This window comes from Hylaeus anthracinus, unplaced genomic scaffold (genome assembly GCF_026225885.1).
Source record: "Hylaeus anthracinus isolate JK02 unplaced genomic scaffold, UHH_iyHylAnth1.0_haploid 0, whole genome shotgun sequence".
NCBI lineage: Eukaryota > Metazoa > Arthropoda > Insecta > Hymenoptera > Colletidae > Hylaeus > Hylaeus anthracinus.
The window spans coordinates 16,593,567-16,607,801 of record NW_026533254.1 but is presented as its reverse complement, the minus strand read 5'-3'; the positions used below and the strand labels follow the sequence as shown (position 1 = coordinate 16,607,801).

Below are 14,235 nucleotides of genomic sequence, written 5' to 3'. Positions count from 1 at the left end.
AACGTAATCGGTATTCGATAGACCGAGAACTTCCTGACGAGAAGCTAATCGTTATAAATACGTCCTGCGGCATCTTTTAATTTCCATTAGCGAAGTCATCGATCCTTCTAAGAGTAGGGGCACCAGGTGACCACAGCTTTTTGGGGACATTCAATATTCATACTCTCGAGATCGAAATCGCCACGTACCCCGCTTTCAAGTGAACTCCCCTGGCCCCACTTGGACCAGACGGCAACGCATCATAGGAACGACGCTCCTACGAATTCTTTCCCGGCGCACAGGCGTCTAATCATAGGTAATTTCAGAGTGAATCTCGGTCCAGGGAGTCCTCTCATCGCCACAGCATCGCCATAAGGTAAAGCCTCTTCCGTCTGCTCCCACTCTCTACCCTGGCAGCGACGAGGGTTGGCCTTAACGTCCTTAACCCATTTCCAGGCAGCGTTACGTTAACGCAACATAATGGTTTAGCTTCCTTTCCGCCTCTCTCTTTGCTCCATACCTCCTCCCCCCGGCCTCTCCAGACCCCAGTCATTCGTTAAACCGCAGCGGAACGTTAACGATGCCCCTCTTTCACCGATAAAGTGGCACCACAGTCCCGGTGATCCTTAATTAATACTTCTTCAGCCAGCCTCATTATCGCCCTCGATTGTCCGACGTCCACGACGGCTCGAGAGACGTCGCTGAGGAAATCCAACTGACCAGGCGCCATCGACGCGACTGGACAGTTTCTGTGGAGGTAGGGTGGTTCCAGAAGGTCCCCAGAACTCGATCGTAGTAATAGTTTTGGGATCGATGATCGGTCCTCGGGATAGTTTCGCGATTCTTCAGGCTAATTCCAGGTTTTAGTCACCGACGTCACAGATATCGATCGAAAAGTATTGGGCTGTCTGAAAAGTCCATGCCGATTTTTAGTAGGCGGTACAGGCCTGAATATATCGGAATGGCTGAAAACAAATAAAATGTGTACATTTCTTAAGAGGTGGAAAGGTTATGGAACAAAACGGAACATATATATAATTCGATAAATATACATGAAAATTCAAATATGCCTTTGAATTTTTCTTCAAAATAGGCATGAACGTTCCGGACAACCCAATAATTTCTTTTTTTGGATAATAACATGAAATGCGCCCACAGTCGAATGAAAACTCTTCGGCACGGCACAAAGAACAGTGGAATCTCAATGAGAAGTCTCCGTGAAGCGAGAAACACTTCAGGTTCCGTGTCAAGACTCCACTTTAGACACCTAGGAAATACTTTTAGTATCACCGCGCTGGATTTCGGTCAGGAAAGCCTTCGTCGGAGATTCGAAAGGCTCTAAATTTAGCTCGATATTTCTATTCAATTTTCTGATAATACGAGTCCAGCAATTAACTTCCGTTCGAGTCGTCCGAGGGAAAAAGAATGCCCTCTATAGAGCCGAGGCTCCAGACGTCGCGGAGGAACGGAGATTAGCTGCACCCCACGGAGCAGTCGATTCTTATCGATAAGTATCGGGAAGCCTCGAGGTTGCTAAGACGCCAGACGACGCCAAGGAGACGGTTATCGTCGTAGTATGTTTCTCAGGTGCCAAAGTACCCTTCATCATCCGGACCCTACTGCGGATATAAGTATAAATCGTCTTCGATGGGCGGAATCGATGCTCCTCCTCGGATAAGAAAATATAACCGTGGCTCGCGCAGGTAGATCAAAGTCGAAGTACGAGGAACGTACATCCACTTTGACTTTCTTGCCACTCTCGTATTTCCCTTCGCTCGTGTTAGAATTGTATTTTTATAAACTTTATTTTCTAAAGGATTGCAACATATACAGGGTGTCCCAAAAGTCGGGGAGGAGCCGGAAATGGGAGGTAGCTGAGACGATTCTGAACAATAATTTCCTTTGCAAAAATGTCGGATGGGGCTTCGTTAAGGAGATATTAAGAGAAAAACTCGACCAATCAGAGCGCGCGTAGACCGTTGGAGCTCCCGGCCGCTACGCGCGCTCTGATTGGTCGGGGTTTTTTCTTGATATCTCCTTAACGAAGCCCCATCCGACATTTTTGCAAAGGAAATTGTTGTTCAGAATCGTCTCAGCTACCCCCCATTTCCGGCTCCTCACCGACTTTTGGGACACCCTGTATAAGAATGTTAGAGGAAAGGTGTCCGAAATTCACGGCGACCCGTACCGCTTGACTTATTTCGACGGACTGAGGATCGTCGCTTTCTGTCCCTGCTAGGACACCAACCCTCTTTCTGCTTTAAGGAAAAATAGACCCTTTTCCTCAAGACCCGAAAGTGGCAATCGTTGCATTTCAACAGCTCGTACTTGGACGTGACTCTCGCGACTGGGTCGAAATTTCATTTTAAACGAAATTTTGTCTTCCAGCGTCGATAGCAATCCGCGAACACTATACCGCGCGCAAAGACTCGACCGAGGACGAATAAAAATGTATTTCCGTCGTCCCGGTAGCTCTTTGGGTCGCGCGAAAGGCGACACGATTTTTCTGGAGCAAGAGGAGAGCTTGTCGCGAAGTCCGCAAATGGCGTTATATCCCGACCCAAATTGGAATCGATTCAACCTCGTAAAGCAGCCATCGAGCTAACGCGAAAAGAAGGGCCGAAGATTTGAATTTACGTGCGCGCCAGGTCAATCGTTTTTCTTCCCTCGCCGGCGAGAAAGTCGCTTCTTTATTCTCGCCGAGTGAGCCGAGATCAAGCGCAGCAGCCTGGCTAACGGCGATTTTTCTGCATTGTCTGGCACGTCTCGACGACGATCAGCTTATCGCGTCCCGATTGCTTTTTACGCGATTCGGCTCGACAGGACGCGCTCGTATATCTGCACCGTGGTCGAATCAAAACTAACTGACCGCTCAACGCCACTTTCCCCGGTGTAAATAATGCCGAAGACTCGATTTCCCAAAGTATCACTGGCTTCAGAATTTTTGAACGTATTAATTCTTGTACAGGAAGTAATCTCGAGACCTTTTTGCTCCTTAAGAGTACCTCTACCAAATGTTTATTAGGAAATAAGTTTCCAAACTTCTTGAATTAAAAGTTTGTTCTGTGTTAGTACTCCGTTGACGCAGGACCGTATTTTCCTCCAGGCGATATTTTTCGAACTTTTCCATTTCCCTCGCAGGACCTAAGTACAGTGCCTTGAGTGTTTACTGAAAAATACAGTCCCGAGTACCGTCTGTATGATGTACTCGTAAGATGGCCGCACCCATTTCCGTAGCAAGCTCCCTCGGAGACTTTGTCTCAACGATACGACCAGCAACACAAGCTCCCAGTGAAATTAACACTTGGAACAATGTCGCATCGCGTCATTTCATGCTTTCTTCCTGGCCATTTTGTTACTATCCAATTGTGACTATTCGACGTCCGAATAAATCGAATTTAAAAATAGAGGAACTATCGACACCGAAAATTTATATAAAATTACAAATCCACGTTCGAACTTACAAATCTCAAGCCCCGATCTCGAATATAAATTCCGCAGCAACCCCTTGAAACGTTAGCTTGGAGAAATGCTATCCCATTGTAACTACGCAACAGGCAATGAATTCTCCTCGTCGCAATAAATTGCCAAATTTATTTCCTAGCAGTTTCCTGAAAGGAAACTCGTGCCTGGAAAAGGCCAAGAACCCCTGGTTTAACGGTTCCATCTTAAAGAGAAAATCGCAGTGGTGCTGCTTCGACGAAAAATAATTCACACGTTCCGCGGCGCGGGCTATCGAGTTTCTCGTTTAACTGTATCAATGACAAGGTTTTTGTCTTCTTGGAGTGATATACTCCTCGAATTTATTTCCCTGCAGTTTCCTGAGAGGGAACTCGAGCCTTGGAAAAGGTTGAAATCACTGGTTTAACGATTCCCTCGCAAAAAGAAAATCGCGGTGGCGGTGCTATCGCTAGAAAATAATTCTACACGTTCGGTGAGGCGAGCTATCGAATTGCAGGTTTAACTGTATCAACAAGCAAGATTTTTGTCTTCCCGCCCTCTTTCTGTTTGCGGCGCAGATGAGACGATATTTACATCGGTGATTCTTCACCTCGAAGAGAGGTATATATCGACGCTTGAGCTCTCTCGTCACGGTCAGAATGCAGACCGGCGCGTCTCGTTGCGTTTTTCAGATGTCGTTTGCTCGCTATTCACTCCGGTCTCGTGCCAAACGGGGTACAGTCGTAGGGAGGAGACGGGCGCAAGAAACAAGAACGCTACACGTTTTGTTATACCTCTCTTTCTGCCGTAAACTCCCCTTTCCTTCCGCCCTTCGTACTGTTCCACGAGATTCGTTCCGTGGCTCCGGGCGAAAAAACAGTTTACGAGCGGCGCGGACGCAGGTCGAGGCAACAAGCAGAGTTTGCGCGTTATTCGAATAATTTATACATTTAAAAAGATAATCTCGGACACGCATCTCGGCCTCGTCGTAACCTCTAAATTGGTAAACAAGTAACTGTACGCGAAACGACCCATAATGCTCCGCCGTCCGTTGATACACTCGTTTCGCGGTTAGACCAGTTATTTTTAGCCCGAGCTGCGCATTCGCTTCTCCAGCAACATCGCGAAGTTTCACCCTTTCCTCCACCGTCGCGAATAAAACGCAAAGAACCGCGGCTTTCTCATTGAAACTTCGCCTCGGTCGCTCGGCCATTCGGTTGCTATTCATCCGAGCAGACTTTCGACAGAAATTCTATCCAAATATTCGATCGAATAATAGAACAAATTTACTCGAAAAAATATGATCTACACGATACGTACTTAAGATCGTATTTGTTGGACATATGCGACCGACGAAAATCAATCGACATCTAATATGCAGGGCGCGTGAAAGAGATGTTTATATAAACATCCTCGGAACAGATAAGCACGTGCTTTAAGAAATGGTCTCCTTGTTGGACGGCCAATCTTTGTCTGGTCCCTGTGACCGTATTTTCTATCTTGTACTGTTCAGTTCTTTCGTAGACCTTATAGAGTTCGGACGTTACTCGGTCAATAATACATACAATAGATAGTATTTTATTTAAATTTCTCCGTGTGGCAATCATTTCTGTAACCCATTTCCAATAGTATTTTCCATTGGTTTTGGGAATAATTTGGGTGGAAAGCTTGGAGTAACGAAATCGTGGCTTCTCTCGCGACAACGCGAAATAAGAATACCCCTCCTCTTCGGTGGTCGTTGACCCTTTTTCATCCCAGCGAACAAGAGGAAGCGCATCGAGAAACGGGAGAGAACTTGGTCACGAAAATAAAAAGAAAAAAAGTTAGAAATCCTGCGAAGATAGGTGGGGACAGGGGGAACGACCACGTGGCACGTTAGGTATCTGTGCCAGTGAAATGTGCAAGTTACGAGAACCCCCATTAAAACGCACCGACGAGCCTCTCCGTGTTGCATTCTCGCGCGTGCCACCATAGAATTGAGAGTAGCCGCAAGAAACGCCCTTGGACGTTCGCTGAAATTACGTTTTCTCTAACGAGGAAAACAGATAGATTCAAAATATGACTTCTCCCCTTGAGATATGTTCCTCGATTACGTGATCCAGAATTGGCCAAAAATCCTGGCCGGATGCAACAATTTCGAGCAACGAATAAGCGGGGAACGAAATAATTTACGTCGCCGAAATAAACGTGATATGAAGATTGCGGAATTTTTACATATATGAGATACAAAATATGAGAAAATCTAGAGAAATATTTATATTGGGTTGTCCCGGAAAGTTCATGCCTATTTTTCAGACAAATTCAAAGACATATTTGAATTTTCATGTATATTTATTGAATTAAGGAATGTACACGTGTTATTTGTTTTCAGCCATTCCGATATATTCAGACCTGTACCGCCTACTAAAAATCGGCATGGACTTTCCAGGCAGCCCAATAGTATGTAATCATAGTGCGACAAAAAAAAATCTCGTCGTATCGAGCAAGATATATCGGGCAGATTAGATCGATAAAAAAAAAATAAGCGAATTATATAAATGATAATTATTATCTATAAATGGCCTAGATATAATCTTTCAGAAATACTCGTGCCCTGAAGAGTTTCACACGCACCTTGACACATCGAGGCGCATGCAGTGGTGGCCCACTTTCGATCGTGATCGATTTAGATCAAATTACCCGTTGGAAATTCTGCGGAAATTAATACGTCAGACGGGAGTGCACCGGTGTAAGATAGTATTGAGGTAACGCCGATCTGATATTGCAGAAACTGACGCTATAAGTCTGTAAATATTAAGCCGTCTCGGGTTCTGTTTTGCAGGTTATCCAACGCGATATCCGCGTGCAATAAAAAGTCTATGCAACCCGTATGCGTTATATTTTTATTATCACTTTAGTTTTTCTTTCACGTTCTATTTTTTAAAGTTGGTGCATTCGGTCCAACTTATCTTTTAGTTCTTGATTCTCTTTTACGATCTCATTATATTTGTAATAACACATTTGCGTTGATGGAAGAAAAAGAAATTCTCGATTCAATGAAAATTTCATCAGCTCCCCGTCGAAGGAATGACTCGTGACACCATCTACGTCAAATGTTAATGCAACTTTGCGATAACTTAATCGATAACTCTCCTACAATGATGTCTGATAAATTAACCGAAAGGAATTCATTGTTTTCTAGAGAATTAAAAAAAGTATCCAACTACTAGTATACTCCCCTGTGCATTTTTGTATTTATATTTATCTCTACTAAAATCGTTATTCGTAGTATCCGTATTACGAACTGCTTTGCCTATCGAATTCCCTTATAAACAATTTTGTACAAAAAGAACGTTGTTTATAAGGGAATTCGATAGGCAAAGCAGCTTGTAATACGATACTTACGAATAAAGATTTTAGTAGAAATAAATATAAACTTCATTGTCTATCAAATTCTCTTACAAACGACATTCTTTTCGTACAAAATTCAATTTTCAATGGCCTCGCAATTTTCTTCTCCGTACTTCCGTTTCCCCTAATTACGTATCTAATTTCCTGTTTGTCCGTTAGCTGGGGTATTAACGAACGTTAAAGTGACGTGCGAGATTAGGGGGCGCCACAGTGCACACTCGAGTGCTTTAATTATGGAAAGTAGGGGGAACATTCGTCTTATGGTTATCAAGAAGGCGATCGATCGATAAATGCGAGAAATTCGACGACGTATACGCGCGTTCGCCTAAGTGCATAATCGTCGGGGCTCGCGTGCTTCGTACCGTCCGGGGAAACTTCGAGTTCTTCTTTCATTATCACGCAAACGCCATTGCATAACGTCGTCTTTGGACGTGAATTATATGAACGAGACTGATTAGCGATTTACTTATGTCGGAGATCCATGGAAATTAACGCGATGCTACGTTTACTAAGAATACTAATATCGCGATAAATTACAATTTTCACAATGAAGTTTTAAACAAGTGCAGCTTTATCTGTACATTTCGAGGTGCCCTTGTTTCACGTTTGTCTTTACACGTGCACAATTGACAAAGATTCGCGAAATTTATTTTTTTGTCTAGAGTAGGATGAGATCAATTCTTCTTTCGTTATGCATATTTATAAACGTCACTTGCTTCCTGAGGTCTTTCACTAATTTATAGACGTCAGCTACTTTATAAAGTTTAATTACGCGTGGACTAGCTGCTACTAAATTCGAAACTCATTCGAAGTTTATTCAAGCGACGCTATTAAGTTTCGCTCTACGAAAATGATTTTGAACATTGACTCGACGATCGCTGCATCGCCGGAAGTATGGCAATGTGGACGAAATTATGCACGAGCTTGCTTTCGGACTTTCGCCATTTACTCTAATTGCGTAATTCCCGCGTTCCTTTCGCGAAATAATTGAGAGGGCACGAGTATCGTTCTCCTACACATAGCATCAATTTCTAACAGTTTCTTTTTTAGTTAAGAAGAACTTACGTTTTACCTGTATAAAATTACCAAATATAAAATGAGGAAAAGGATCGATAACCATTGGACCATCGATAACCAATTACGTAACAATTAATTCATCAATATTATTTTCGATCTGATTATTATTAATACGACCGTATAAATATTATAAATTGTTCGATACATCGACGTTAAACGTAGCGATACATATTTGAAACATTGAAATAATAATGTAAAATTTGTTTCGCTGCCAACTTCAGCAACGCGACAAAAACAAAAAAAAAAGGAACGAAAAAAAAAAGGGAACTATTTGAAAAATTCAATAAAAGCCACGCAGTCCGATGGACAATGCAAAATGCATTACGGGTTCTCTGTACCAACCGAACAATGAATCCTGAGTGGCCATCGATATAGTTGCCTAACCTGCTCTCGGCTCGCGAGACTCTCCCGACGCTGCCATATTAATTAAAAGAAAATATTCACTTCGATAGAATTTGTCTTTGCCCATCGTTCCACGGCTAATAGAACGAACGGAGAACCCACCGAACAAACGCTCGATAGCAATTCAACGAACCGTTGATCGCGATTTATTTGTTCATCCTCTTTGCATTAATAAATTGTGCAAATTAAAATCCAATCTCCTCTGTAACTCGCGCAAACCTCGTTACAAGGAAGTTTCAAATAGACAAAAAAAAAAAAAAAAGAATTGCTCTCGGTCCTAGCTCTCTCTGTTCGGATCTTCGAAATGTACGAAGGCACAAGCGGAGAGATCGTTACGTTTGTAAGGGAGGTTGGGCCAACGGAAACTTGAGAATTCGTAAAACAAAAGCAAAAAAAAAAAGAGACCGAGGGAACGTATACAGTAACACATTCCAATCACGCGTAATGCCCAGCCGCTCCTTTGTTACGTGCATTCTTCTCGCGAATGACAGTTATGCAGAATACAAAAAGTTCGCGCATGCGCGCCCTATAGGTTTGGACACTCACTTTGATTGCTCGTCACTGGCACATTTCGTGTACGAACACGAACGCGCACGGAATTCTATGGAATGCCCGAATGTGCACGCTCGAGTCGTAATTACTCGCCGCATGGATAAAATAACAAGCGAACGAATAAATGAATAATTAAATGTACGTACGTATTAGGTTGTCCGGAAAGTTCGTGCCAGTTTTCAAGAAAACTTCAAGGGCACGTTTGAATTGTAATATGTATTTATTGAATTACATACAGTCAGTGTAAGAAGTATTCGTACAGCAATCAATTTAAAATAAATGGCTCCCGTACGAATACTTGTTACACGGACTGTAGGTACCATTTTGTTCCTTTCTACCTTTTAAAGGATGTATATATACATCTACATCTACATCTACATCTACATATACATCTACATCATATACATGTATTCCTGCACCACCTATCAAAAATCGGCATGGACTTTCTGGACAACCCAATATAACAAAATATTATTGGTCTGTTCAATAATTAGAGAAAGTCTGTCGGTTCTACGAACAGAAGTAATCGAAATTTCGAGAGGTCGCGAGCCCTAGTTTGAGAAGCGCTGGATTAATCTATTCCGCATTTGCCATTGAAAAAGTACCTACCCCTAGCCAGTATCGAAAACCAGTTCCGACGAGGCAATCGATCTATTCTGCGCAACGCCGAGTGTAAGGGGAAGGGAGTGCTTTCAATTTGCAAAATTACAAGACACCGCGAAAAAAGAGAAAGAAAGAAAAATTGGCAGCCGTATAACGATGCTTGAGGCGTGTAACCCCCACCCCCAAAAAACAGGTCAATATTTGTCGGAATGTTTAATACCGAGACTAACCAAAATATAGAAAGTTCGTATTGTAGAGCTTTGCATTGTTCATCGTTCGTTGCACGAAATTTTCATCTAGATGTAAGAGTTGTCTGACAGCAGTTAAAGCAATGACACATGTCTCTAGCGAATCGGAAGTCAGGCACTGTGTCATCTATCTGCCTCGTTATGAAACAGTGGTTCTTAACCGTGCTAAGCTAACAACATATTACTACAGTAATACTTAACTATACGAAAAAATCATTTCAAGCATCGATGTGTCTATTAATCTTATTCCAATTTAATTATAGATCATTCGCTACCAACAAAACAAGATTCACGATTCAAGTAGTAGCCGAACCCATCATCATTCATCAGACTTGTTGGCAAACATTCGCGGTGGTTAAGAATCGCTGTCATGGAAACACGGTTTTGCTATCGAAGCACGTAAGCATGGCTGCGTGTAAAATATTTCCAAATCTGGACAAAATATAGAAAAAATGAACAATTATAATAGATGATGTTTCATTTGAAAGGCTCGCCTCTTCAGATTCAAATTTCGTAATTCGTACGGCCATCGTGATTGGGGTACGTTCCCCAGGAAACGGGAAAGAGGAAAAAGAGGGAGAGTGTGGAAGGAGAAGCGAGAGCACACGGGACAGAGAGACACCGACAGGCTGGAATGTGGCCGTTAAACCGATCCCACCCAGCCAATCAGCATCCCGTTCTGTACCGTCAACGTTAAGACGGCTGTACACACAAGAAACCACCGAACACCGTTCGCGAAAGCACGAGAATAAAAAGTAATCGGAGGTCGAGGAAGAAACAGACGGGGCGACAGAGGGTGCTCGTGATAATAACACGGGTCGATATACACCGGGCGTTATTTTCAGGCCCTTGCATTCGCAGGATTCTCGACACAACTGCGAACCTGCATATCTTCGGGGTTGCTCTTTCCCAACTCCACCTTTGGCTGTCCTCGAACTTTCTGCTACCAAACAACACGCACACGCCAAGTGGCGGTCGAGCGATCGAAGCCGCGGCTAACGATGTTTTGTATGAAACCGGTATCGACTAATGTGCCCATTAGGGAGCAGAGGAGATCACGACGAAAAAGATTGTATTCGAACAACGAATTACGAATGCACTATTTATTTATCTAATCGTTTCCTTTCTCGCGATCGATCGAGTTCATGGAACACTATCCAAATCTATCGATTGCCGACCTATCGGTCGATTCGAATACATGTACGCACTAGTTGGATATAAATACACAGTAAGAACATTGCTGATATTCGTTCACGGTATATCTCGCGCTACGATTGAAATTTTAATATTCGTTTAGAGAATGACGGATGGAATGTTGTTTATCTTTCGTCCGTTATTTGTAGTTTCCGTGCGGATAAGAATCGTGGCCATCTCCGGGGCCAAGGTTTTAGGCGGATTCCGTACCAGCGATTCCTAACAGCACGCGAGAGTTTCGAAAGAGGCGAGGACTTACCTTGCCGCTCTTGGCTGCCGGCGAGTTCTCGACGATGTCGTAGATGACGTGCGGCAGACCAGCGGTGCCGAGGAGCGAGAACCCGAATCCGGACGAGTCGCCGCGGTTCAGGGTGACCAGCAGCTCCTCAGCCATGTTTCGAGCACATTGATCACCTCACTGTCATTTGACGCACCTTTACGAAACCTCGTCGCACAGTGCACAACGATTAATCCGGCGACCCCGTGTCTCCCCCGTCTCTCTCGATCTCCTTATTCCCAACACCGTGCGTGTCACTAGTCAACGTTCCTATCGTGCTCGCTGTTCGGCACACGCGCGCACAACCACGCACACGGGACGAAAGCACAGAGGCCCCTTTCGCCGAACACTTTTCGCACTGCACCGCGCGATACGACTGCTACTATCTCCTTCCCTTTCCCCGTTTTCCCTTCTTCGCTCGTGGCCCGACTCCTTCCTACTCGCTGCTAGGGACGGTCAACGGCGAAGCATAACATGCGACATCAGAAACGATACGCCCGGAAACGCCACTCCTGCGCTTATTCGCGATACCGCCTCGAAAACGCGCGCACTTCGTACCTGTGCCTTGCGCGAACCGTGGCGGCGTCGCGGCCAACCGTCGACGTATCCTTGCGGACAACGCAGACACCTCCACCCTGCCCGGCGTACGCCTCGCGACTGGATGGCGCCACCTACAAGGCACCCGCGGACGATCCCCACCTGTCCGCGTCGCCAGAGGGCCGACCAATCCCGTTCTTTCTCGCAAGTCCTCGCTCCCCCACCAACACTCTACGCGCAGTGATGGACATTCGTGAGATTTTTCCTTCGAGAAATTCCTTTCTGCGCATGCGTAAGCTGACGTCACAGGTACATGTCGTCTGTTACCATACACGTATCCGAACCGCCAGAGGAGATGCATTTAAGGGGTCCGTGCAATTTTCCAGCGTTTTTAACGAACAAATTAAGTACAAGAGTGTTAGTGTTCGTGAGTGTAATATTAGGAAAAATTAAAAACAAACATTTATAACGAACCGCAGCCGTCCATGTCAGGAATCATCGAGGAAAAGAAGAGGACATCATATTTTCTTCCTTACTGGGATCCAATGGTACCCTAAATTCTAAGTAAGTGTATAGAGTAGTGAGGACTGCAACGCTCGCTCCAATGCGCATGATCAGAAAAAATCCCACGAATGTTCATCACTGTCTACGCGCAATCTAACGTTAGAGACTCTCTATGCATCACAAATACAAGTATGCGAGTAGATATAAGTACTGTTGCAATAGTCAAAAGATAATACGGTATACGCATAGTACCGTATATACTTTTTATATCAGTTTATATAATGTTTGTTAAAATTAACATATAAATACATAGATAAAATAGGATACCAAAAGGGATAGACATATATTTAAGATATACATATATTGTACAAATTGTAAAGAAAGAGTGCAAACTGGAAAACTGTACCCAATGTACCCATGCACCCATAAACTATTGAATCGAGACCCTCTATGCCATCTAGCGGAGCACTGATGGTAACAAGAACGTACGAACCAGTAAAGCTGAGCAAAACTACTGTGTGGTAGCAATAGCAAACATGGAGCCAATCGCCCACCTCGTTAAAGTATCCATTCCGAATTATTTGGCTGGATTACCCGTTCCTGAATCTATAGGAGGATGGTTTCGATTAGGAGGTGAGAAACTAAACAAGATATTCACTGTATATTTTGTCATCGTGCAGAATCACATCGAGTTACTGTAAATAATACATTCCTAAACATGACACTGCGATTTGGTACGGTACTAGTTGGAAAAAATGTTATGAATAATCAGTGATCGCGACAATTCTGTGCTTTCATGTAGTACGAGATTGGATTTCCTTAATTCCACCTACCGCGATGCTAGCTGGTCTTGGGTATATGTCTTACAAAGCCTTTTGTCCGCTAGCTAGAGGCCCGGTAAGTAACCTACCTGTTACTAGAATCAAGGACGTTAAGATAGAATATTACGGTGTATTTCACTTTTTCGCTCGTTGATTATGTAACAAGCTTCAACATTAGTTTGTGTTTATTTTGTATCTATTACTTTCTTATTTATAAATTACAGAAATATGGTACTATAATAAGTCATGGAAATACTGTACCGTGTATATGAAATATACATGTATGCATATGTATTAAAAGTTCCTCATCTAATCATTAAGCAAACAGTATTTTTACTCAGAAGCAAAAATTAAATGCAAATTGGACAAAATTCTTGGCTTAGGAAGAAATTATATATTTTTAAAACATATACAATTTAACAATTTAATTTCAGTTTTTAAATGAAATTTTAAAACCTGGAATTTATTTTCCTTCTAGATCTCTGGACGTGTTAATCATACCATAAAGAAGGATGTGAATAAAGTGGTAGACTCTGTTGATATAGAAGACATAAGTGAGAAAGCTGTATTCTGTCGCTGTTGGAGATCTAAGAATGTGAGTTTTCTAATCTTATGCCCAACCCATGTTTAACTATATAGAATAAGGTCAAGACACGTGTTATGTAATCATGTAATCATTTTCTGTGATAACTGTATTTGTGTACATGCAACTATTTAACATATGGGTTAAGAGAATTAATACAAATAATGAGAATTTTTTATTCCAGTGGCCGTATTGTGACGGATCTCATGGTCCTCACAATGAGGAAACAAAGGACAATGTGGGTCCTCTTGTAGTCACAAAAAAGAAAGCTTAATGTAAGCCAATTAACATTATAAATGTCATTGTATTTATTTGCCACTTACAATGTCATCCATAATTTATACAAATATTTCTGTCACCAATACTGTAGGCATCTCGTAAAGGTCAGAAATACTTAAGAAACATAAGTGTAGAACAAATATGAAAACTGAAAATAGAACCTAAATGCAGATTGCAATATATGTATTTGTTACATGTACCTATTTTATAGAATATGATATAACAAATTTTTAAATAAATAAATTGTTGCGCAAATTGCTTGCATTAATAATTATATAAGTTGTTACATGTAAGATATATACGAGAGTCGTATTACTTTTTATAAATACGTTATTTTTAAGATCAGAT

The 14,235-nt window shown here is 42.6% G+C and overlaps 2 protein-coding genes across 5 annotated transcripts in view; one reads left to right on the top strand and one right to left on the bottom strand.

The window, feature by feature from the left end:
• LOC128890558 (PH and SEC7 domain-containing protein) overlaps window positions 1-11,828 on the bottom strand; it is a 48,976-nt gene extending 37,148 nt beyond the window's left edge. For all 4 annotated transcript variants that reach the window (XM_054149159.1, XM_054149190.1, XM_054149180.1 and 1 more), the window contains exon 1: window positions 11,146-11,828. In XM_054149159.1, the coding sequence (XP_054005134.1) occupies window positions 11,146-11,280 (135 nt within the window). In that variant the 5' untranslated portion in view covers window positions 11,281-11,828. The remainder of the gene's footprint in view (window positions 1-11,145) is intronic.
• Window positions 11,829-12,516: 688 nt separating this feature from the next.
• Window positions 12,517-14,142, top strand: LOC128890934 (CDGSH iron-sulfur domain-containing protein 2 homolog). Its single transcript, XM_054149956.1, has 4 exons — window positions 12,517-12,837; window positions 13,007-13,101; window positions 13,504-13,620; window positions 13,793-14,142. Exons 1-4 carry the CDS (start codon window positions 12,741-12,743, stop codon window positions 13,880-13,882), a joined length of 399 nt encoding a protein of 132 aa, XP_054005931.1. The 5' UTR covers window positions 12,517-12,740; the 3' UTR covers window positions 13,883-14,142.
• Window positions 14,143-14,235: the final 93 nt, after the last annotated feature.

What these genes read in the sequence shown, in the direction of transcription:
- LOC128890934 (XM_054149956.1), top strand. Translation starts at nt 12,741, where the DNA reads ATGGAGCCAATCGCCCACCTCGTTAAAGTATCCATTCCGAATTATTTG. An exon ending in AGGATGGTTTCGATTAGGAG is followed by an intron (nt 12,838 to 13,006) that starts GTGAGAAACTAA and finishes GCTTTCATGTAG; the next exon opens with TACGAGATTGGATTTCCTTA. An exon ending in GTCCGCTAGCTAGAGGCCCG is followed by an intron (nt 13,102 to 13,503) that starts GTAAGTAACCTA and finishes TTTTCCTTCTAG; the next exon opens with ATCTCTGGACGTGTTAATCA.